At 41.4% G+C, this 23,928-nt stretch overlaps 1 protein-coding gene and 3 non-coding genes across 4 annotated transcripts in view; all 4 read right to left on the bottom strand.

The window, feature by feature from the left end:
- The window catches only part of LOC145412865 (patched domain-containing protein 3-like), a 136,332-nt gene extending 126,972 nt beyond the window's left edge, over positions 1-9,360 (bottom strand). The window contains exon 1 of the mRNA XM_080282665.1: positions 9,284-9,360. Coding sequence (XP_080138791.1) covers positions 9,284-9,360 — 77 coding nt within the window. The remainder of the gene's footprint in view (positions 1-9,283) is intronic.
- Positions 9,361-15,366: 6,006 nt separating this feature from the next.
- TRNAK-UUU (transfer RNA lysine (anticodon UUU)) lies at positions 15,367-15,439 on the bottom strand. Its single transcript has one exon. It is a non-coding gene; the product is annotated as a tRNA-Lys (tRNA).
- Positions 15,440-20,161: 4,722 nt separating this feature from the next.
- Positions 20,162-20,234, bottom strand: TRNAK-UUU (transfer RNA lysine (anticodon UUU)). The gene has a single exon. It is a non-coding gene; the product is annotated as a tRNA-Lys (tRNA).
- Positions 20,235-22,828: 2,594 nt separating this feature from the next.
- Positions 22,829-22,901, bottom strand: TRNAK-UUU (transfer RNA lysine (anticodon UUU)). The gene has a single exon. It is a non-coding gene; the product is annotated as a tRNA-Lys (tRNA).
- Between the last annotated feature and the right edge of the window lie 1,027 nt (positions 22,902-23,928).

Below are 23,928 nucleotides of genomic sequence, written 5' to 3'. Positions count from 1 at the left end.
TAATATAAAAAAAAAAAATGCCTCCAACTGTCATTGCGGCAATCTCCAAAACTGACGAGTGGTTCAGGACAGAGCCTAAGTAGGAAAGAGGTTTATCTGTGACTGAAATATAGTGGTTCCCCAGTTAGATACATTTGGTGACAAATTAAAAAAGGTTGCTGCTTGCTGTTCCCTGGAGTATATGGTAAGACCACATTCTTCCATGTAACTTTCATGGGACTGCATAACTCACCTTGCCGAGCAACAGCTCATAGCACTGTCATACTGTAATAACATACATACACTGCATGCATACACTTGCTTGCTCCTGGAGTAGGCTACATATTAACACAGCAGAGGTACATAAGTACTGATAAAAGCGGCAGATATTGTCAAAGTAATCTGATGTGTACTGAATTAAACCTTAGAATTATCTATCTATCTATCTATCTATCTATATCTATATCTATCTATCTATCTATCTATCTATCTATCTATCTATCTATCTATATATATATATATATATATATATATATATATATATTTTTTTTAATGGAATCAAGAATGTGAACGTGTGTTTCTCTACAAGTGCCCGTAGTAAGTTGGTTTGAATGAAGTTCTGTTTTGCATAAAGACGTACTGTGATATTCAGTCATTCATATGATCACTGGACTTTGACTGTTGTATTCCGTGACACATTTTTGTCACTCCCGCAAGCCAAGCATCAGGCACATACTCATTATTATTTATTCTGTCAAGTGTGTAGGTTGAAATCTCGTTAAGCTACCATCACGTATACACTCGTCACGCCTTCATTTCTTTATTCAAAGGCGAATCTGTTTAATTCAATCATTCACTATACCCGGATTCACCTGTAATTTGTCCTTTGTATGCCAGACATTCATTTCCAAATTTTATCCACGGTGGCGACAACAAATGAAGCTTTAAGTTTCAGTAACCATCCATATCCCTCATGTACAGTACTCTACTATTCCATTCTTCCATCTAATTTTTATTATCAGAATCTATATATAAGGAAAATTTTGCCCTCATCAAATCTCCTCCATCTCGCTCCCCCACTCCCAACTAACCGAATACTCCCTGACCCCCTCCTGTACTGTACATCCCTAACAGTTTACCCCACCTGGCTGCCTCCCTATTTTCCTCCCCCACCCTCAGCAAACTACTCTTGCCTCTCACTGCCATCTCTACTTCGTCCCCGCCTACACACCTCAGAGTTTGGGAACAGGAACTGCTGTCAATGGGGTGGAGAGAGAGAGAGAGAGAGAGAGAGAGAGAGAGAGAGAGAGAGAGAGAGAGAGAGAGAGATTAGGTAGAATATTGCAGATCCAAGGTCTGTCTATCTTTCTGCCTGTTTACCTCTCTCGCTATCTCTCTATCTATAGCCAGACGCCTTAATTCCTAAAGGGGTGGCCGCAATCAAATCAGCTTCATGTCACCTTGTCCTCCGCCATCAAACCTCCCCTCCTTTGGCTTACACTACTCTCATTCATATACCTCACAACCCCAACTCTCCAACTCATCCTCGTTTTCCTCCCCTCCCCTTCTCCATTCCACCTCACTTGCATACACAATCTTGGTCGATCTCCCATTTACCATTCTCCTCACATGACCAAACCGTTTATAGATACTTCTAACACTTTTCAGGATGTGCACATTAATACCCCAACACTGTAACTTCTTCATTTGTTTATCTCTCTACGTAACTCCACATGTTTCGCACAAATAACATTTCTACTTCTCTCACGCTTGATTTGTGTCCTGACAGAGTTCAAGCTTCGCTTCCATGCGTTACAGTGGGGATTACAGTGCGGTCATGCAATGACTATTTCTATTCTCTTGGCTTGTATAACTTATCTACCTGATGCGATTATTTTAATTTGATTTGCACGATGCCAGGTATATGAGAGCGAAGCGTGGTTTTCATCTTCTTGGAGGAAGCTATGCCCATATTGCCCAGTCTACAAGGCCTAACTTCACAAATAATGCCTTATCCTCGCTGTCTCTCCACCAGTATCCCAGCCAGTCCCACATACCTCCCCTCCTCTCACACCACTCTTTTTCGGTTTTTCTCATTAATTTTATTAGAGAATTCTGTTACTGACCCATCCCACAACTGACACCGTCGAAGATAACCATTCGACTTCTTAGGGCGTAAGAATCTCGTGCCGTTCCATCATTAGGACTTGCAACCACCATTCCATTTCTTCCCGTTTCATTTCTCTTTGCCCACCCCACCCACTTTTCACCACCAGTATAAAAGTGCTAAAAAGTAACACTGGACTTGGTTGTAAATCTTATAAATCCCCCTGCAGTGTTATTTAACAGTAACTCCCTACCACCTATCGCTGTCCAAGCATGTCCTTCCCATTGCTTACTTTTGACCTCCACCTCCACCCCCCCCCCCTTACCACACGCACTGTCGTATCTATAAAATTATCTTTTCGATATGTTTGATTCTTACGCCAGGGCGCGGTAGAACTGGGTAGTATCGTTTCAGTCGTGTGTGTGTGTGTGTGTGTGTGTGTGTGTTTTAATCTATATTGTTCCCAACCCATGAACAACTAGAAAGCACTCAAAGAGCGCATACCTCCGCCAATGCCATTGGCATTATAAAGGATCCGGGCCCGGATCCGTGGATATATTGTGTGGAATACATAGGATCTGAATCCGCCCCCAGATTTAATCTATTGTTCCTTGACTTATGGCCCATTCGTCCCCACAAAATTTTATTGAAATTCATGGAGAAATTTTGGAGATATTTTGCGGGATACATAGGATCCGGATCTGCCCCAAAATGTAATCAATTATTTTTTGGCCCATGGCCCACCGTTCCACAAAATTTCATTGAAATTCATTGAGAACTTTTGGAGATATCGTGTGGACAAACAAACTAACAAACATGAAACTTCCATAGACAGAGCTCTTGCTGGATGGATTGGATTGGAATCTGGATATAGACCAGGAATGGAATTGAAGATGATAGCCTCCCATATTATGTACTGCTTTTGTTCATAATACACATATCTAGTCATTTCAAACCATTTCACCACCACTGAACTTTTGTGTGGGGGGGTTAAAATATGGATATTTCTTAGTGTTATATGTTTTTTCACGCCTCAGTTTGGTTTTCGTAGGCGTGTAGGCCGTCATTTGACGAAATTTTTTAGCCTCATTGCGAAGCATAGGATGGGTTCAGGAAGCTGAAAATTTCATTGCCGTGCGTCAGGCATTTTCCTTCGGTTTAAGAAAAAAAATCATTTATCGAAAAAGAGAAAAATGGTGCCGGGGCCGGTCACTGGGTCCCAGTGATTTCTGGACCCACGTCCATTGAGGGGTTTCAGCCCCCCACCCATCTCAGGTCCTTTGACCGATTTTGATGAAAAACAATAACCCTCCAGGCTTTATGGATATCTACTTTTTTTTTTTTTTTTTTTTTTTTCCCCCAGAACGATTGGCACAGAATTGTGACCTGTAGAGAGCAGACAAACAAACAGACAGACAGACACACATACGTAAGTGGCCAACATGCTTGCCGAATCGAAAGATTCCGGCAAGCAACAAACATAGGTGAATACATAACCTCCACTAGCTTCGCTCATGGCGGAGGTCACAATGTCTGGACTGGACATGACTGAGATGACTGTGATGAAACAGTGACTTGCGGGATGCTTAGCGCAAACCATGTTAATCATTGCATACTATGCTGGATCAGTCATAATTTTTTGAATGTGGATGACGTTTGCTTTAGGTTATTCTTGATGCTGCCAGACGATTTTGTTCAGCTTGGGAAAAGCTTTTCCTATTGAAGGGGTGTAGTTAGACTATGTCTAACCTCTCCAGTTTCAAGAGTCCGTCATAGGCAACTTAAGATCGTTAGGATGTGGCAAGAGCAAAATGAAAAAGATGACCCAAGGCTCGGTGGATTAATGAGAAAAATATAAGCTGAGTGGATTAGAGAAAATCGTAACGGGAGAAAAAAAAAAAAAACAATGAACCCCCTTCGAAGTCTTTCCTCTCTAAATAGAGTCGTCTGGCGGTAACAAAGCCAAAATATTAAAGTCTCATCGTACTGAAAGGGATCAAAGAAGTTGTTATTAATTATTTCTGACACTGAATTTTATCTTCCTTTGCCACGTGAAATCGTTTAGAAGTGGAAGGAAAAGTAGATTTTTGTTGTGATGGAATAAAAGATATACTTCATTGTAGTGAAGTGGTTAAATTGGAATGAGAAGGAGACAAAACTGTTTCACGATTGCTTAATTATGAAACCATTGTGCTATTGTATATGTTCCTTTTTTAAGCTTAGTCTCTTAGTGATTAGTGTACTTAGTGCATAGTTTTCCCTCTTTTGCTTTTCCTATAAAAATTTCCATACTTATTCGTTCCAATAAGCACAGGGTTTTCCTGCCTTTTTCCTGTTTTTTTTTTTTTTTTTTTTTTTTTTTTTTTTTTTTTTTTGCCGGATAGTGAAGTTGGTGATTGAGAAAATTCTTCTTTTCTATCTTTTTTATTTCACACGTTGGTTAGATCCTTGTAGAATTATTTTGTTTTTCCAGGGGATAACTTCGTTAAGGGCCAATAGGTCTCCTGTTATCTGTACTTCCAATGCACTCATATGTTCTGCAGTGTACCTCCACCCGACTGGAATAAATATACAAAAAGCCAGAATAAAATATAAAAAGACAACATCGTTATGAAATGGTTACATTGGAATGAAGATACAAAACTGTTTCACCTTTAACACGACAGGGATAATATATTCATATTATACAAGCCATTTGCATAAGACGGATGTTATTCCTAGGATGAGGTAATCCTTTTATGAAGTACTGTACACTTCTTATCTGCTGCTACTGCATTACAACACCAGAACATGGTACAGAAGGGATCCAGCATTTCGTAAAAGGGCAAGTCTAGTTCTTGTTTACCAACTGATAACAAAGCCTGACAGATAAGGGTACAGTACCTTCGTACATATAATCTGGAATATATGCATTACTTGCTCCTTTCAGTAATGCTTACTTATTACATGTTTAATGTTACATGTCTGCTTAAACAGTAGGTAATCCATTTTCTCTCATGGCGACCTAGAATACACAGAGCATAACTTAAGAATAAAATGAGGGGAGGTAGGAGTTCGGACTCTCAGGACCCACCCCAGTCAAGATATCCTCGTAAGGTGAGAGGGATCAAGAGGTAAATCCAGTATTACGGTATCAGCAGAGGTACGGTCGTCTCTGAGCCACATCTTGCCATATTATTTCAGCTTGTGCAATTTGATATTATGATTTTTCATTTTTGCCTGCAAAATTCAGGTTTTCATCAGTTTAGGGAAGATTTATGGAACTGAAAGGATTAGATACAATCTTCATTAACTTCGACGATGATGGGGATTCTTCGGATTTAAGCAAAATCGTGTGTAGGTAGATGTCAACGTATGGAAGGGCTTCAGTTTCGCCATTCTACCCCCGTCTTTCTTATTTTTCTTTGTTTTCTCTATTACTCCCGTATTCTTTTGATCTCTTTTTCATTCTAGTTTCCTTCCGTATCTGTTCTAGATTGCTTTACCTCTACTCATTAACACACGTTTCTGTCTGTTAACGTGTTTGCTGCTCTTGTCTTTACCTAGGTCTTTGTTAACAATCTCGAACCTATATCTATATATCTGCCATACTGATCTTTGTGTTATAGGATATAGAATACAACCAAAGTATTTCACGCTTATAAAATAAAAAGACCAAAAGAAGGAAACTTATGGACCTGTAAACTTTCTCTGCTTCCTGGCGCAGGGATGTAGTGAACTCACAGCCAGTACTCTGTCCATTTTAACTTGGTCTAAAATTGACGTCTTTCCATCTTAAGTGATAAACTGTAACAAGAGTTTGACGCTAGAATATGGTGGGAGTCACACAGAAATGCCAAGGAGAGGATGTTGAACCGTAATATTGCCTTATTTTGAAAAAAAAAAAAAAAAAAAAAAAAAAAAAAAAAAAACGAGAAATATGCTGCAAAAAGACGAGCTGTAGCAGTTGTGTTTTAAGCATGCTTCTGCAACACAAGAGGGGGAAGATTGTATGTCTGGAGCTTCCTATATCCTCTAAGTCTTGTTTCCAGTGATATCAGTGAGCTGGGCTATGGAACTCCCTGTTTTGTGTTAAGTGAGAAGTCGATTTAGCTAATATGATGAAGTTGACCGCTTTATCCTCAAATTCATTCCAGTTTCCTCAGCAATCAAATTTCCATTAGTGCTGTCCTTAAACAAGAGAGAGAGAGAGAGGGGGGGGGGGGCATTTCCTTCGGCTCTGACTTAACTCTTGTTTTCAGCAGCATCGTTTGTGAGGCAGTCAGCAATCTTGGAACAAACTCGAAAGCAGTGTATGTAAACTATGGTGTCAACAGTTCAATTAATACTGCCGAGATGTAGAGAACGAATTGTCGAAATTTCTCAGTCCTAGTAAAATCGGAGACACACACACACACACACACACACACACACACACACACACACACACACACACACACACACACACACACACACACACACACACACACACACACACACACACACACACACACACAGAGGGAGAGAGAGAGAGAGTCAAGCAAAACATAGCACCCTCTTACACTTTGCGAGCGCAGCTGTAAAAAAAAAAAAATCACAACAGTTCCCCTGATTAGTGCTCCTATCAGTTTACCACTGGACCCTCTTGAGCTCACATACACGTAGGGGTTATCAAAATGCCATCATAATTACTACTCGCAAAATATAAAGCAGAAACGTACACTGAAACATAGATTCAAAAAATAGTCACAAGGGTGATGTAGGTCAGTACCCCTGGCTGTTTACCGCTGAACCCCCACTTGGACTCAAACATGTATGCCTGCTCAGCAACAGGCCAATATGATGACAGTGTCTTATCCGTCTATGGCCCACATACTTATTTGACATGGACAGCTGTAAGGAAGAAATTTAAAATTTTGGACGTATGTGGAAAAGTTTCATGTTTGACTGAACATACCAATGAAAGAATTGCGGAATTAGAACTATATAGATTTGTCAACAAACACATTCCTGCAATACAAGGACGTACTTTGTATTTTATTAATTCTGACTAAAGCCAAGCGCTTTTATTCAAATAAAGATAGGGCCCTTTAAGCAAAGACGTGAGAAACAGTCTCAGTTAATCCTTTCAGTTCGAGGATATGCTTTATAAATTATTCTGACTAACGCCAGCCAATTTTATTCACCTAAGGAGAGACCCCGGGGGGTGATGGGATTGATAATGATTATAGTAATCACAATAGGTGTGGTATTGATACAATACACCAGTTGCATAAATTGACCTTCAGCCAACTTAGACTGGTGATGTTTTGTAACCGGTAATTTCCGCGTTTTTATTATGAAGCATTTTTATCCATTGTTTTGTGCCCTTTCATTGGCTAAAGCTGATAAGAATGAAGTCATATACCTTTAGGCCAAATCAGCAGCCTTAGTGTGCGTTAAACAGTAAAAGTAAATATTTCCTGAAAATAAAGCAGGATATACAGTAATTCGCTTCTATGGTTCTACAGTTTCATACGTTATATATTAAAGAAGCCGACATAATTACAGAAGTTTCTTTATATGGCATATCTGTTTCTGTGCTATCAAAAAATATAGCAATAAACATAAAATCTAAATGTCAGGTCTGTACCTTGATTTTTGTATGATGCATCAAATAGATAGTATTAAAGCATAAGAATAATTATCTCTTTAATTCATCATCATCATCATCATCAGTTCACAACAGCTCTTCCATCACATTTAGTGCCACCACAACCAGCGTAGCCCCACCAAACCAAGCAACACAACAGTGACTACAATCACTCCATCACCACCACAGTCACCACCACAACAGCACCAAGATCAGCTACCAACACAACATTCATCACCACTGCTCTAAATACCCTCGCCTACATACGGTATACAGCTAACGATCATACCTAACACCACCATACCATCAGCAGCACATTCGTCATCATCACACGTAACACAATTCACCACATCAGTCATCATCAAATCCAACACCACCACCACTTTCACCACACATTCACATCCAGCACCACCACCATCATCATCATCACTCAAACAACTGTTACCTCGCTGAACACCATATATTTATTCCCTTTTACCAACACACTCGGTAGCTTCATCATAAAAATTACCACCATCAAATACACTATCATACCCAACACACACGATCACATTTAAAACAGTCTGCCCTCAAAAACTCTATTTACGTTTCCACCACATTCACACTGGCAGTTTCTCTCTCTCTCTCTCTCTCTCTCTCTCTCTCTCTCACACACACACACACACACACACACACACACACACACACACACACACACACACACACACACACACACACACACACACACACACACACACACACACACACACACACACACACACACAATTCGCTTTCAACACACTCACCTTATATCCAACATCCATATTCATCACACCTCCATTCTGATCATATACAACACATTCATCTCAACACAAATAACACTTCCCTTATCCAGCATGCACTTCACCTGCAACACAAGCATCACATCCTTTATCCAACACTCGCTTCACTCACAACACATATCGCTTCCGTTATCCAACACCCTCTTCGAGTAAAAGACATATCACTTCCAACATCCACACTCTTCACATCACCACATCTAGCCCCAACTCTCTAACACATTTTTCACCTTCATTTACATCACCTTCAACACATTATCCACTCTTTATTCAGCACCCACACTCATCCCACCTCCGTCCACATTAACGCATCCACCACCCTTGCCTAACACCAATTTCTTCAGTACATCCACCTCACATATCCAACATCCACGCCTATCACACCACCAACTGCATCTCAGTCAAGACACCCATCACTGTCCTTCCCTAACATCCACTTCACTCTCATCGCCTAGCGTCTACACTCATCACATCTCCCGTAACATTCAACACGTCAGTCACCTCTTTTACACTCATGACACTTTCATCTACATTGCTCTGAGCAGTCCATCACCATCTTTCAAGATGCTATTTACTTTCGCCACCCAACGCCCACTTTCATGACACTTCAATCCACATCACCTTCAATACATCCGCACCTTCAACACACCCACCACCTTACTCCAACATTTACGCTCATCACACCTCAGCCCCTCATCACCTTTAACACACCCATCACCTCTTGCATCCCACACCCACAACACCTAACAAAACACGAGGAAAACCCACCTGTAGAAGAAACGCTCCAGGGAACCAGCTATGAAGTCGCTCACCTTCCCAAGACACCCCGGCTCACCCTTCTCCATTGCCAAGGTGATTTAAGGTGGTGTAGGGTGATAAATATGGTCCTGGGTACTGCAAACGATGGTAGGGACGGTACAATATTAGGTTAGGGGGATGTTCGAATTGGTTGGAATGAAGTTGAAGAAGGTCATTTGTGAGAAGGGTATGGCTGGCGAATAGTGAATGTAAATATATACCATATGTCTCTGAACGGCTTTGTCTGGCGGGAAATAGGTAGCCAAGTGTATACAGTATATTGGATAACCATGTAGGATAGGTTAAGATAGAACAGATAGAGAAATAAGATAAAGTTGGCTTTAAAAAATGCATTAGATAACCTGAGATGAGTGAGATCTAATATACTAGGACCCGATATCCGTTAGGGTCAGATATATTCAACAAATGTGGAGTTAGTAACGATACAACGTTAGAAGTACAACTGGTTCAGTTAAGAGATGGATAAGAAAATATTACATTACAGTCGACAAAACTAGAGGGGCATTCAGTGACGCGTAACTCTCCGACAAGGACATCGTAACTGCCAAACCACTCTTCATAATGGGTTAGGTTTTTTCATTTTTATTAGGGTTTCACAAAGAAATGTTTCCCGGATCCAGAATCTTTTAATACGATCCGGATCGGTCCCAAAAGCTAATCGATTATTCCCTGGGACATAGGCTATTTACCCACTAAATTTGACCCAAATCTCACTTACAGCTTTTGAGTAATCCTGCTAACAAACAAACAAACACAAACAAACAAACAAACTGGGGTGAAAACATACTCTCCTTGTCGGAGAGAATTTGGCAAGAGCTCTAACAGTCTGTTACGAGAAATGCTTGGCCGGTTAATTTAATGTGGTATGAAGCTATTTGGAATAAATTAATAAATATTTTAGACACTAGATGTAGGATGGTTAATTAACAGAGTTGGTATATACCTAAAGCCGCGAAGTAGGCCTTTGTTGTTTTGTCTGGCAGTGGATGAATATGGAACAAACCTATTAGTTTCGCCCAGCGATAAGTTCTGTACTGTCAAAAAGCACTTTACACTTTTTAAAAAGCACCAAGACACTATCCTGTCTCTCTTTCGGGAGCCAAAGGAAAATGTGTTAAGGCTGCTTCTGTTTTTCCGCAATGATTCAGTAAATGATTAACTTGTTTCCTGTGGTAGTGTGTGCGTGCGTGTGTGGTGCCAGCGAGTATCGTCTACGAGGAACACCTTGCTTTCCCACGCTCTAATGCCACAGTGAGTGCACAGTATGTTGTCAGGCCCACACCTTCCCTCTTGCCCCCCCCCTCTCTCGCTCTCTCTACCCCCCCACACCTCCCTTCTCCCTCTCTAGCCCCACACCTCCCGTACATGCTATCCCTCCCTTTGCGCCTCATCACTCCTCCCTTCTCAAGCTTTCCCTTCCTTCTTTATCCCCTCACCTCCTCTTCCTCACTTTAACCCACATCTCCCATTCCACGCCTCCTGTTCTGCCCTTTATTCCACACCTCTCCTTCCTCTGTTTACCACCACACCTCCCATTTCTCTCTGTTTATACCCACACCTCCCTTTCGTCCTTCTTCTCCCTTTTCCCTTCATCACTGCCTCTCATCTCACTCCCTTCTGTATTTTTGCCTTCACACCTCCCTTCACCGTCCTTACCCCCACCCTTCCTCTTTTTGTCTTTACCCTCACACCTCCCTCTTACCCGTCCCTCCGTCCTCCATACCCCTGCATATTCCGTTCTCTTGGTTGAGCCGATGATGTAATAATTAACACATCCTGTTTGCGACTAGAAAAATCTGAGTTCAGTTCCCGGGCCGGTCAGTTTCTTGGACACAGTTTGTTTTGCTGTTCACTAGGTAGTGCAATTAAGGACCTAGATGGAAATCTGATTCTTGCGCATCATATTCTAGGAGCAATATGGTGACTCGGTAAACACGGTTTGTCTGCTTTAAGGGCCCCGTGCAGTCGATAGGCATATATCCTAAACCTTCTTACCTTCCTAGTCCCCTTACATTTTCCCTTATCTTCTCTCTCTTCACCACCACATATTACCCTCCTCTCTTCCCGCCTGCACCCCTTGTTCTCACCTCTCCATGCCCTCTTCTTATCTCCATAATATTCTCATTCCTCCCGTCCCTCTTATTATTCCTACACCTCTCCTCTCCTCACCTTTGCTTCCAACCCTCCCCTTCCTTCCCTCTTTATATCTCACACCTCCCGTTTCCTCTCCTCACTCCCTCTTCCCTCTTTATGCCTCCACACCTATCTCTCCTTCTCTTCTCATCCTTACTCCTGCCATTTATTCCTTCTCTCCTTTTCACTGTACCATTCTTTCCTCTCTATCACTCTGCATCTTCACCTTTCTCTTCGCTTCATTTCCCTCCATACCCACTTCTACCCCTCCCTCATGTCAGTCTTCTTTGTAACAAACAGCTTCGAAAGGATCATTAAGCCTGTTGTTTACTTTCATTTCACTCCCTTGTCTCCTTCCCCCCACCTGCTCTTTCCTCACACTCATACCTCTCCTCCCTTTTTCTTACCCTTACTTCTCACCTCCAACACACACACACACACACACACACATATATATATATATATATATATATATATATATATATATATATATATATATATATATATATATATATATATATATATATATATATGTGTGTGTGTGTGTGTGTGTGTGTGTGTGTGTGTGTGTGTGTGTACAGTAAAATGTATGTATGTATAACGGATTTCTCCACATTTCTTTCTCCCATCTTTTATGCAGTGCTATATTGCGCCACTTTTATTATTTCACATTACTTTTTCATCCCCGTCCCTACCACGGACACTCACACCTTCCCACTTAACCTTCCCATTCCTAAACTCTCATTCTGCTTCCCTCCTTCCCTCCCCACCACCAACCTTGTTTATGTATTGCCGTCCTTCACATTCTCCCTCCACGACTACAGTAGCACTGAGTTTAAAAGGGTCAAAATCCTACTCCGTAACTAAATAATACCTTCCACAGTACTGTTCTCTCCCCGCCAATCTCTCTAATCTTATCGGTCCCCTCATCCAACTCTCCACCTCCGCCGGTCTGGTGTCTCAACAGATTATCTGTTAAACCTGTACCTGACCAATAAATATTTTTAGTAATTGGTTGTATAAGAGGGAAATGAGAACACGTAACCTGTAACGTAACAGTACTGGTGGGTGAGAGAGGGTGCAAGTAATCCACATTTGTTGATTCATTTGTACTGACTCACCTTAATTTCACTAACTTGCTGACTCAGAAACTGTAATGTCGTCGTCTGGCTGGTTTCATTTGGCCTTGGTGACTGAAGATTATTAGTGGTAATGGTAGAAGTTCTCACAAGGTGAAGCTAGTGATAAATGATGATGTGGAAACTTTGAAATATGGTGTATGCAGGTGATGCTTAGTTGACTGGTGGAATATTCACCATGCATTTAACAGTATGGAGAAAACACTAAGTACAGAGAAGGAACCCAAGTTTATTCGATGCTTAGTCTAGCAGGTTTCTTCAAGAATGAGTCTGCTTGGTGAAATGTCGAATAAACTTCAATCTCCCCTCGATGCTCTGTCCGTAGACTTTTCAGAGTTTCGTATATATACTGTATGTTTGCGAGACGAGGTTTGAAAGTTAATGATGAATAAAGTAAATAAATTGTTTGTTACGAGAGAGGATGATTCACAGTGTAATTTGTTGGTGAGTGGAGAGAAACTGGAAGTGGTGAAAGAGTTGAAGTGCATTGATACAATAACAGATAAGAAAGGCAGATGTGTAATGGAAGTGGAGGGTTAAGTGACCCAAAGACTGTGTATATTATTACCCTATATTAACGTGCGAGTGTGAGACCTAGGAAATTTTTATGCCGTAAAGAAAGAACCCAAAGACAGAGCCTGCAAAGCTTGTCACTTCTAAAGGAAATTAAATAAAAAATTAGGGATGAAAGTAAGACAGAGCCTGCAAAGCTTGTCACTTATAGAGGAAATTGAAAAAGTCAGGGATGAGAGTAAGAGAAACAGGACATGGTGTAAGTCCAGGGAGGAGGTTGATTGATATGAGTTACTGTGAATATGCGAGGCATGGAAATATGTCAACAACACGAACTTAGTTGAATCTTGTGAACTATGACTAGTCAGATACATTTTCCTTCAATTTGACAACAGGTTAAAGGATGGCATCTCACTGGCATTTGAAAGAATTTTTTTTCTTTTTTATAAGTGGGCTTCTGATGTTTAGCCGAGAAGTTCGAAAGCTTGATCGATTAATGAAATAATATATAGACCAAGCCACGGGTCAATGTGTGAGGTGTGTTGGTACTGGTGTGATTTCCTCAGCTTCCTATTTCTGAATTTTCAAACTGCCGTCATAATGTTTCTATCCTTCTGTCTGTGCCTTCATCTCGAGCTTTCTTTCTGGTCGTTCTGTAGTTGCTGTTGTAGACGGTCATTGTTCTTCTAGAGCTATTGGTACCGGTGCTCCCTAGAGTGCTGTCCAGTCACCAACTCCCTTCTTTTCATCAACAGTCTTCGAAACTGCACTGCACATCTAACCCTGTCCACTCATACGCTGATGACTCCACTCTTCATCTTTCCATCCCCTAGACACAGCGTCCATCACAGCAGTAACTTCATCATTCGTAAGGCTATGACACATATTTTTTTACTGGACATATTTTTGACTGGGATAAAACAATTCTTGTTATGTTAAATTTGTCAAAAACTCACTTCCTACGTCCTTTGACCCGCCATAATCTCCCGGAGGAGTATCTTTTAAAATTCAGCAATATATAACTCAATCCCTCATCATCTCTCAGAATTCTTGGGATTAGGGTTTTCATTTCCTCGGGATCTGTCGTGGAAAGATCACATTACATCTCTTGCAAAATCTGCTTCCAAGAGATTGGGTGTGCTAAGCCAATTTGGTGAACTTCTTTACCCTTTCACTGCTGTTGACTACATACAGGGGTTTTATTCGTTCCTGTGTGGAATACAACTACAGTATCACGTGTCCAGAGACTCCAACACACATGTCTTCTAAACAGGTGGAATCAGTGACTTTTTGTTTCATTTCCTTCCTTCCTCTTACTGATTCCCTTTAGCCCATCTCTCTCTCTCTCTCTCTCTCTCTCTGACTGTTGCATCTTTACATCTTGATTATCTCTTAAGTTGCTACTGCATTATATTTGTCTAGCAGCAGACTCCCACACCTTTTCGCCTCCAACTTCCTCATGCAAGAGTTAACCGATACTCTCAGGCGTTTATGTATGCAAAGTATCAGCTCTGGGACTGTCCTCCTCAGTCTGTATTTCCCTCTGCCTATGGCCTCCAGTATTTTAAGCGCAATGTGTCCAGAATTAACGGATCTTGAATTTGGCCTGTTGGAGGGAACAATTTTCGGGCTTCTTCTCCTTGATGCCTTCATTCCATAAGATTATATATATCCCACTGGATCCCAGGGGTGCTGGGCGAGGCATCGCACTGGGAGGGTACTAAGCGTACCGCCCTCCGCCTATCGGCTCATGGTCGCGAAGCTCATAGGTCCCTACCCGGGGATTCTCTGCTCTATAAAGACTTGAGAAATCCCAGTTCTGTCCAATACTCGGGACACTTATATATATATATATATATATATATATATATATATATATATATATATAGATATTTGTGTGTGTGTGTGTGTGTGTGTGTGTGTGTGTGTGTACGTACGTACGTATTGTTCAAGTAGCTGTTGGTGTGTGTTTAAGTGGAGTTTAGTTCTCTCGAAATACGTAAGTCTTTCATGCAAAATTTGTGGCTAATTTTACGACGGAGATATACATGATCAGAGTGAAATATTACCTGGTATACAGAAATTATTGTTACATTGAACTTACCGTAGGCTCTTCTTCTCCTCTTTCTTTTTTGTTGATTGTTCTGTAATAACCGTAATTTCCTTGGAAACTCAGGCAGAGGCAATCATTCTCACACCACCGCCACCCAGTGCCATAGTCTTTATCATCATCAACAAAATAAACCTCGCCCGAACAGGGACTCGAACCCTGGACCCTTAGGTTAAAAGCCTAATGCTCTACCGACTGAGCTATCCGGGCTTCTGAATAGGTAGGACAGGTAGTAGGAAAACACCTGTCCGATCGCTGTCACAGGTGTGTTGATTCATTTGTTCCCTTAGGTATGTTTCTCTCTCTCTCATGTATATATATATATATATATATATATATATATATATATATATATATATATATATATATATCCCATTGGAGCCCAGTGTCCGGAATATTGGACAGAACTGGGATTCTTCAAGTCTTTGTAAAGTAGGGAACCCCCGGGTAGGGACCTATGAGCTTCGCGACTATGAGCCGATAGGCGGAGGGCGGTGCGCTTGGTACCCACCCAGTTCCATGCCTCGCCCGGCACCCCTGGGATCCAATGGGATATATATATTTGTGCTCAGTGCATCAAAGTTGATCTGTAAGTTATGCTCCCTCGATATGCGACAATATAACAACGTTACAACTTCACATCTGTGTAGTGTTTATAGATCTTCATGTTGCTCTTCTTCCGCCTCCCCTCACCGTAATTTTTTCCTTTCTTTAACAGTTATTCTCAACCTAGTGGCGCCTCTCGGGGGGGGGGGAGCGTAAGCAATATCCAAAGCGGGCGTAATGACGAAAAGTACTGAAAGTTTTGTAAAGTACAAGTGTGTGTGTGTGTGTGTGTGTGTGTGTGTGTGTGTGTGTGTGTATCTACGTGTGTATGTGTGTGTGTGTGTGTGTGTGTGTGTGTGTGTGTGTGTGTGTGTGTGTGTGTTTATGACAATGAAGTATTGATTTGTATTCAGTGTTCATACTTTGCTTGTTTCAGCCTTCATAACGCATTATTCTTTGTACTCGTCTTTCCATCATGTATTTCGCCTGATCATCGCCATGTTTTTTTTTTTTTAATCTCATCTGGTCGTTTGGAGAGAAAATTAAGTATGCCAGAAAGTCTTAAACTGCAAGGCAGATCAATTCCAATTAAAATGTACACGTCCCTCAACTTCCCCCCATCCCTCTGAAAGGGAGAATGTGAATTGCAGGAGAGGGGTTAATGCAGTCTTTATACAAGTGGGTTAACGTCCACTTGAACCTGCAGCAAAAATATTAATAATTCTGGAATACTATTTCAGATGCTGGCAAGTCTAAGGGGGTCGCGTGAATATGTGAACCAAAGTTAGGGGACCTCAACCACCCTCCCGGAAAAAGAAAAAAAATTGAAAACCGCTGCTTTGACACATTCTCTCCTACGCTACCATTACTTTCAGCAAACAGCAGATTATATAGCATCTCTTTTCTGTTATCGCTCTTAATTTGTCTCATATACAGTACATGTTTCTCGTTGTGTTATATATCCTTTCACTCTTGTCTTCTCTTTCCATGTCATTTCTGTCTTCTTCATTCCCTACCCACATTTCCCTCTGCATCCCACTCCACTACACCCAATTCACGCTCAAAGCAACATTCCCTCCCTTGCTTCCACGTATCTGCGCAGTTCTTCTGTCTGTTCAACTTCTGTATCAAACCACTCATTTTAAGCCTTCGCGCCTCTCCCTCTCATTAACACATTTTTTTTTTTTTTATCCTCATCTCATCTTATCTTTCCGAATGGCCCTTACAGTTTTTTTTTTTTTATATATATAACATTAACTCTTTCAGTCCGAGGACTTTTTCACGTTTCAGTCTCGCATTCTCCTGATGATTTTATTCCGGTTAGGGAACACTTTTGCGAACTGGAGGATTAAATAACCTTAATGAACCCTTCCCTTACTTGGTATAAAGAAGTTCGAATAAAAGCGCTTGATGATAGTTTCATTAACATGTACGTATGTAATAGTAAGATGTTATGAGTTGTTCTAAGCTAATGTTTCAGTGGATGACGTAAAAAAATTATACATGCTCATTTATTTGAACTTATTGTTACGAAAGAAATTTTATTAGTTCCGCCAACAAAGTTGGACGGAGGTTATGTTTTCACCCATTTCTGTCTGTTTGTCTGCTCGTGTACAAGCTGTCTCACAAAGTTGTGATTGGATTTCAACGAAATCTAGTGAACAGGTGCGCAATGGGCTGATTAGATTTTAAAGTGGATCCGGATCAGAATGGAGGAATGAATAATAAATTGTCTTGGTGCTGACGGACTTATGCGCTCCCTGATGCAGTGTAACAGAGCAGACTAAAGCCGTAGAATTAATTGATTTTGTGACACCGTAAAAAATTTCGTCTGGTAGGAAGGAGGGGTTACATCAGTAATTCAAATTTTATTTGTCTTGGCGGAGAAATGCGCTCTCTGTGTGCTTCCTAGTTTTGGCATGTGTTTACTCGGGTTAAGTCTTTAAGCAACCTCATAATACTGAGCCGATATAGACAACTCATGTTTAGGAACAACAATAAGAGCAAAAATAGGGACATCATTTGGGCTTATTTATATCAAGGAGCGTTGACTGGATGGGTGACGTCTCGAATTAACCTTACCTATCCATACTCCGATAACCCAGGTAAAAAAAAAAAAAAAAATTATCTTCTGTTTTATCTTGTTGCCGGAAGATAAGGCAACACAGATATCGTTATCTGGTCGTTGGGGTAGCCTATTGGGTATAAGATAAAGTACTTAGTGGCGCTGTTTTTTACCCACCACATTTTTTCAGACTTTCTTTAAAATAACATCTAGACGATTTCTTTTAACAAAGCACATTTTCAGTCTTTCTTTAGGTTACCATAACATCTGGTGCTGGAGAGGGACGACTTCATGTAGTTGCGTCGATTAACCGGGTGGCTCAGATGCCTGGTTACATAAACGTCCCTCAACTGCTTCCCTGTCTCTCGAAAGAAGGAAGGTGGACTGCATGAGAAGAGCATCTTAAACCTGTAATCCACTGTGTTCACGTTTCAGATGAGCTTGGGGCCACAACAGCAACATAATATCACGACGACCGTTTTTTAATATTGGCTCAATCTCAACTGCATAAAACCGTTTGACGTTAGCTGGAACAGATCGCAAGAACTGCCACGACCACAAGAGAATTGGTTTTGCTTAACCCCAGTCTGTTTGGCCGAACAAACCCACTGACAACAGGTAAGCAACTGCGTCTGTGGTGCCGCCCTACAAACACATGTACAGCACAGTGCATACACGGCATAAGGAACCAGTGCCCCCTTGTGGTAAGGAGCGCCTCACCAGGGTCGAGCCAAGGTCCATCCCAAGGCGAGGTGCAGGGAAATAGGAGGATGTTTGGCTCTGAGATGAACGACACGGGTGCGTCCCTCCACTTAGGATATACAGCGCCACCACGTGTAGGCTCGTCGTCAGTGCCACCACTGGTGTTGATGTTAACGCTCTCAGGACTTACTCAGCCAAATCATAGTTATGCATCATCTAGAACGCGGTATTAGAATTGTCTCGACATTCATCTTGATGACCCATTTAATCGTTTTTTTTTTTATTACCGTCTCCTCATTGCTTTCATCTTTCACTTCTTTTTCCAAGTCTCCTTTAAACTATTCAATTCATTTATTTTTCTGGCTAATGAACAGACAATTGTATTCAACTTAACAATGGTTTCTAGTACTTATGGGTTAGAGTACGCTATACCTAACCTCTTCAGTTCGAGAAAACCCTTATGAGCTGAAGAAAATAGGCTGGAGATCGTAACAATATAATGAAGAAAGACGTCATCATGGTCCAGCGGTTAACCTATATACTGCCTGTATTTTTATCTCCATTAGGGTCCTCCAGTCACAGCCGCTTTTTCGTAGTCTGTTCCACTTAGATTTCATCCCCTCAAACAATGAGGTCTGTGGAATATTAGCACCGTAGATCGAAAGGTGATGCGGATACTGCGGTTTAATTTTACAAGAAATGAAAACACTCACAGCATGCAAAGATTATCATAAGTCATTCTTGTAGGCATGAAAGCATGAGGAGACACACACACACACACACACACACACACACACACACACACACACACACACACACACACACACACACACACACACACACACACACACACACACACACACACACACACACACATTTAGTTTACGTACATTTACTCAGATACTATGCACAACATGGTGGTGAATTTCAAAATGTAGGTAGGGGCGCAAGTCATCCGTTCATTTCATACAGTGCTACCGTCGTATGGCTCCACACTGAGTGACAAAGCAAATGGTTTCTAGTTCACAGTGAAGCTGTTTACCATGTAGGGTAAGAACAACCTTTAATGTACCCTTGGTGTTCTAGTAGGTTTAGTCGTTGTACCTGGATGTGGCCGATAAGGATCAGAGAGCAAGAAATGGAATATTTATGTTCGCATACCTGTAATATCACTTAGGGGAATGACTATTGGCCCTCAGTTTCAATGTAAGGAATAAATAGCCAAGCACCGGTTCCCAACATGCGTGTGATTTCATGGGTAGTCCAGGACCGTATTGTAAGAGGATGAGTGTGACAAACTTTACTCTGAATCCCACGGACTTCACGTTTTGGCCAAAATCATGCAAAATGTATACTTTGCCCTCCAGCGATTTTTTTTTTTTTTTTCCTTCCAAGTATAATGAGCTTTGTAACTCTGACTCTGCGACGTTCTCTATCACTTAGCCAAATGCTCTCAGTGGAACGAGGGAATGCGAGGCAGCAATGAAAGAGAGAGGAAAGTGAGTGTGGCATTAAGGCAGGGGGTGAACATCAGAGGCAGCACCACTGACCATAGGTAACTTATAAACCATGAGGGATAACATGCCGTCTAGGCAGATCTAAAGTTAACATCAAAAGCTCGCCCGAACAGGGACTTGAACCCTGAACCCTTAGGTTAAAAGCCTAATGCTCTACCGACTGAGCTATCCGGGCTCTGGCTTTGCGGTAATCATACGTACTGTAATCTGACCAGGTGTGTACCGTACGCACGTGTCAAGCGGTAATTCTTGCGTTACACACCAGGTTTTGACTTACGATTTCACTTTGTATCTCATTTGCTCCAGAGAAATACCTGTAAATTACTGTACGCTTTTCTGCCTTATTTCTCATTAATTTCATTTCCCACACTGTTAAAGCCAGGGCACTGAATATATATATATATATATATATATATATATATATATATATATATATATATATATATATATATATATATATATGTATATATATATATGTATATATATATATATATATATATGTATGTATATATATATATATGTATATATATATATATATATATATATATATATATATATATATATATATATATATATATATATATACGCCTTCATTCGCCACCCATGTGATTGAGTAGAAACTATCATTCCTAAACAATTTCCCATCGAGTTGCTGCATTTAAAATACACAGAGTTTCCTATGAAATTCAGAACAACAACCAAATATCAAGAACAGAAGAAGGAATGATAGCTTGCTTTTGCTGACCGACATGATTATAGACACAAACGGGCTAAACAGAAGAAAGGAAGCTAACTTTCATTTTCTTCTCTGACACAACAACGTACTCAGTAAAAACTGTTATTTGCATTTTTCAGGAAGGACAAGAAAGAGAGAATGCAGAATCCTCCCATGTCTCTTGTACATCAGGTTTATTCTTTGCAAGAAGAACTAGGGTACGAGAAAGATCGGAACTCATTGGTCATCCTGCAAAACCACATCTGTAAAGTCATGAGTGAGCTGATTTAAGTTTGTTCAGGAATTTCAGTCTCATTAAAGGACTTGTTCCCGTCATATCGTGCTTGGAAAAATTAAAAAATCATTTCTAGTAGGTGAGGTATGGGTGTGAAGTTCTGTTCGACAGCGCATGTTATAAAAAAATGAATGCAAGTCATTTTGCTTGTTTTATGAATAAGTTAACCTAGAAACGTTAACAGAGGAAGTTTTGTAGAAGAGATGGGAATATGGCAGGAGGACAGGAAACAGTATACACTGATCCATAAGTGTTTTCTTCTCTTAAGAATAGATGAAGCAGTATGAGAGAAGAGGAATAATACTACTTAAGGAAGAGGAATAAACGCTTAAGAAACTGGGAGGAAAACTAATATTGAGGGGAAAGAAAAATAGGCAAGGAGTGGAGGAAGAAAAAGGGAGGGAGGGGACAGCATTGGAAGAAGGAGAGAGAAAGGAAAGGGGAGATGCAGCAAGGAAGGAGGAAGGAGGAAGAGAGAGAAAAGGGGAAGGGGTGCAGCAAGGAAAAAGGGATGGAGGGAAGAGAGCGACATTGTGGGAAGGAGGGACAGAAGGAGGGAGGCAGCAATGAAAGAGGGGAGGGGGGTGCAGCACTGAAGGAAGGATCGGGATATAGCACCGAGAGAGAGAGAGAGAGAGAGAGAGAGAGAGAGAGAGAGGGGCACAGCACTGAGGGAACGAGGGAGGGGGTAGAGGGAGACTCTACACTAAGGGATCGAGGAAGGAAGCAAGATGAAAACACGAATTTCTCATCTGGTTCCCCCGAAGCCTCAAAGCACTTAAAGCACTCCACAAATACACGGATATACGGACCAGTCAACAATATTTAGCTTAGCTTTAGCTACATATAACAACACAGGCACCATTTACTGTACACACACACACACACACACACACACACACACACACACACACACACACACACACACACACACACACACACACACACACACACACACACACACACACACACTAGGGATATATAATTAAGTGCCATAGAAATAATCCGATTGCCATCACACACACACACACACACAAAAAAACAGTTAACCCTCCCCCAACGCGTATACTCTAACTTTGAATTTTTGTTTAACCCCACTGGCCCTTCTTACTGCACAACATCCTGTTTCTCTTCCTACTAAATCTATGATTAAGAGGGAGGGAGGGAGAGAGAGAGAGAGAGAGAGAGAGAGAGAGAGAGAGAGAGAGACAGACAGACAGACAGACAGACAGACGGACGGAAGGGCAACACTAATGGAAATGGGGAGGGAGGAGGAGCAGCACTGAGGGAGAAAGGAAGGATGGGAGGGAGGGAGGGAGGGAGGGAGGGAGATAGGGACAGGACTGATGGAGAGAGGAAGGGTGGTAGTGAGGGATGGGCGGGCAGGGCTGAGGGAGGGAGGAAGGAGGGGCCAGCGCTGAGCGAAGGGCAGCGCTGGGGGAGGATGGGAAGGGCTGAGCTGAGGGAGGGAGGGGCAGCACCGAGGAAGGGAGGGAGGGGCAACGCTGATGAAAGAAGGGAGGGATGGAAGGGCTGCTTTGAGGGAGAGAAGGATGGAGGGAGGTGCAGTGCCAAAGCAGGGAGGGATAGCACCAACACTAAGAAGAATGGGGCAGGCCGAGTACAGCAGCAGAGGCAGCACACATGGCTGTACAGTACGTGTACCATGGAGCAATCATACCCATCATACCTCCATGGGGTGCACAACTCTTGAATCTACAGTGCCGTCCATGCTGATCAGAAATTAACATCAAAAGCTCGCCAGAACAGGAACTTGAACCCTGGACCTTTAAGTTAAAAGCCTGATGCCCTACCGAGTGAGCTATCCTGGCACTGAGTTATTATAAACAATACCTACTGTAGTCTGACCTTGTGTGTACGCAGGTGTCCAGTGGTAATTCCGCCTTTAATATCATAGGTTTGAGCTTGCAGTTCTACTCCATATGAAAGTCTAGAGATAGTTAGACCTTCCTCCGTATTATATTGTATCTCATATATTCTTAAGAGTTACATGTATATGTTCGTACGATTTTCTCGAGAAGTTTGTGTTATGCACTAATAAAGCTGCAGTGTGAAGAAATTGAATTATATGTGTGTCCGTGCTTTTCATATTTAACAGTGTGATATGGCAGAAACTGTTTACATTAACATCAGTTTAAAACATTAAAATTGCAGAAAATATCCTGTAAACTTACGTGAATTGGCCAGATATAGTTAAAATTGACGTACGGTATTTAACGACTGCACAACGGCCCCTTAGGAAAATCAGCAGTACGAATTCAAAATTTGAGGAGGGGAGGTTCTGTAGCCTTTACCTCCCATCCCTTTGGCTAGACATCAGAATGAAAAAAAAAGGTTCGTTGCTACTGCCTATTGTTCGAGGCAGAACGCTGACTATACAGCGAGGAAGGCACATTAATCATAATATTACAAATGATAAACAAATTTGGTATCTGGGATCCTGTAACCATATTATGACCGATTGCTCTGATATTGCTTGGGTTATAAGCCTATGGCTAATCCACAGTTGGTCAGATAAGTATCTGATGCATTTTATAAGCATTTATTTATTTATCCCCAGTTCTGTTAGGAGTGACACTTCGTTCAAAATATGAGTACATCTTCATAGGTGTTTCTTTAGTTCTCCACCTACTTCTTTGTTGATTATCCTCAGTTTCATATCACCTCTCCTTCATGCCGCGTTTTAGTTCTTGATTGTATCGACTTAAACCTATAGCATCACTGTCGTCAGCGTCGTATGCATGGCCTACCCGGTACTTCATGACGTTTCAGACTCTTCATTATGTACTGTTGTTTCTCTTCTGAATTAGGACTATTTTGTGGTTACTGTAGTTTCTA

The sequence above is a fragment of the Coenobita brevimanus genome, chromosome 94, assembly GCF_032717465.1.
Source record: "Coenobita brevimanus isolate Jiangsu-jjx chromosome 94, ASM3271746v2, whole genome shotgun sequence".
NCBI lineage: Eukaryota > Metazoa > Arthropoda > Malacostraca > Decapoda > Coenobitidae > Coenobita > Coenobita brevimanus.
Note: the sequence above shows the minus strand (reverse complement) of the source record. Positions and strands in the feature narration are given on the sequence as shown.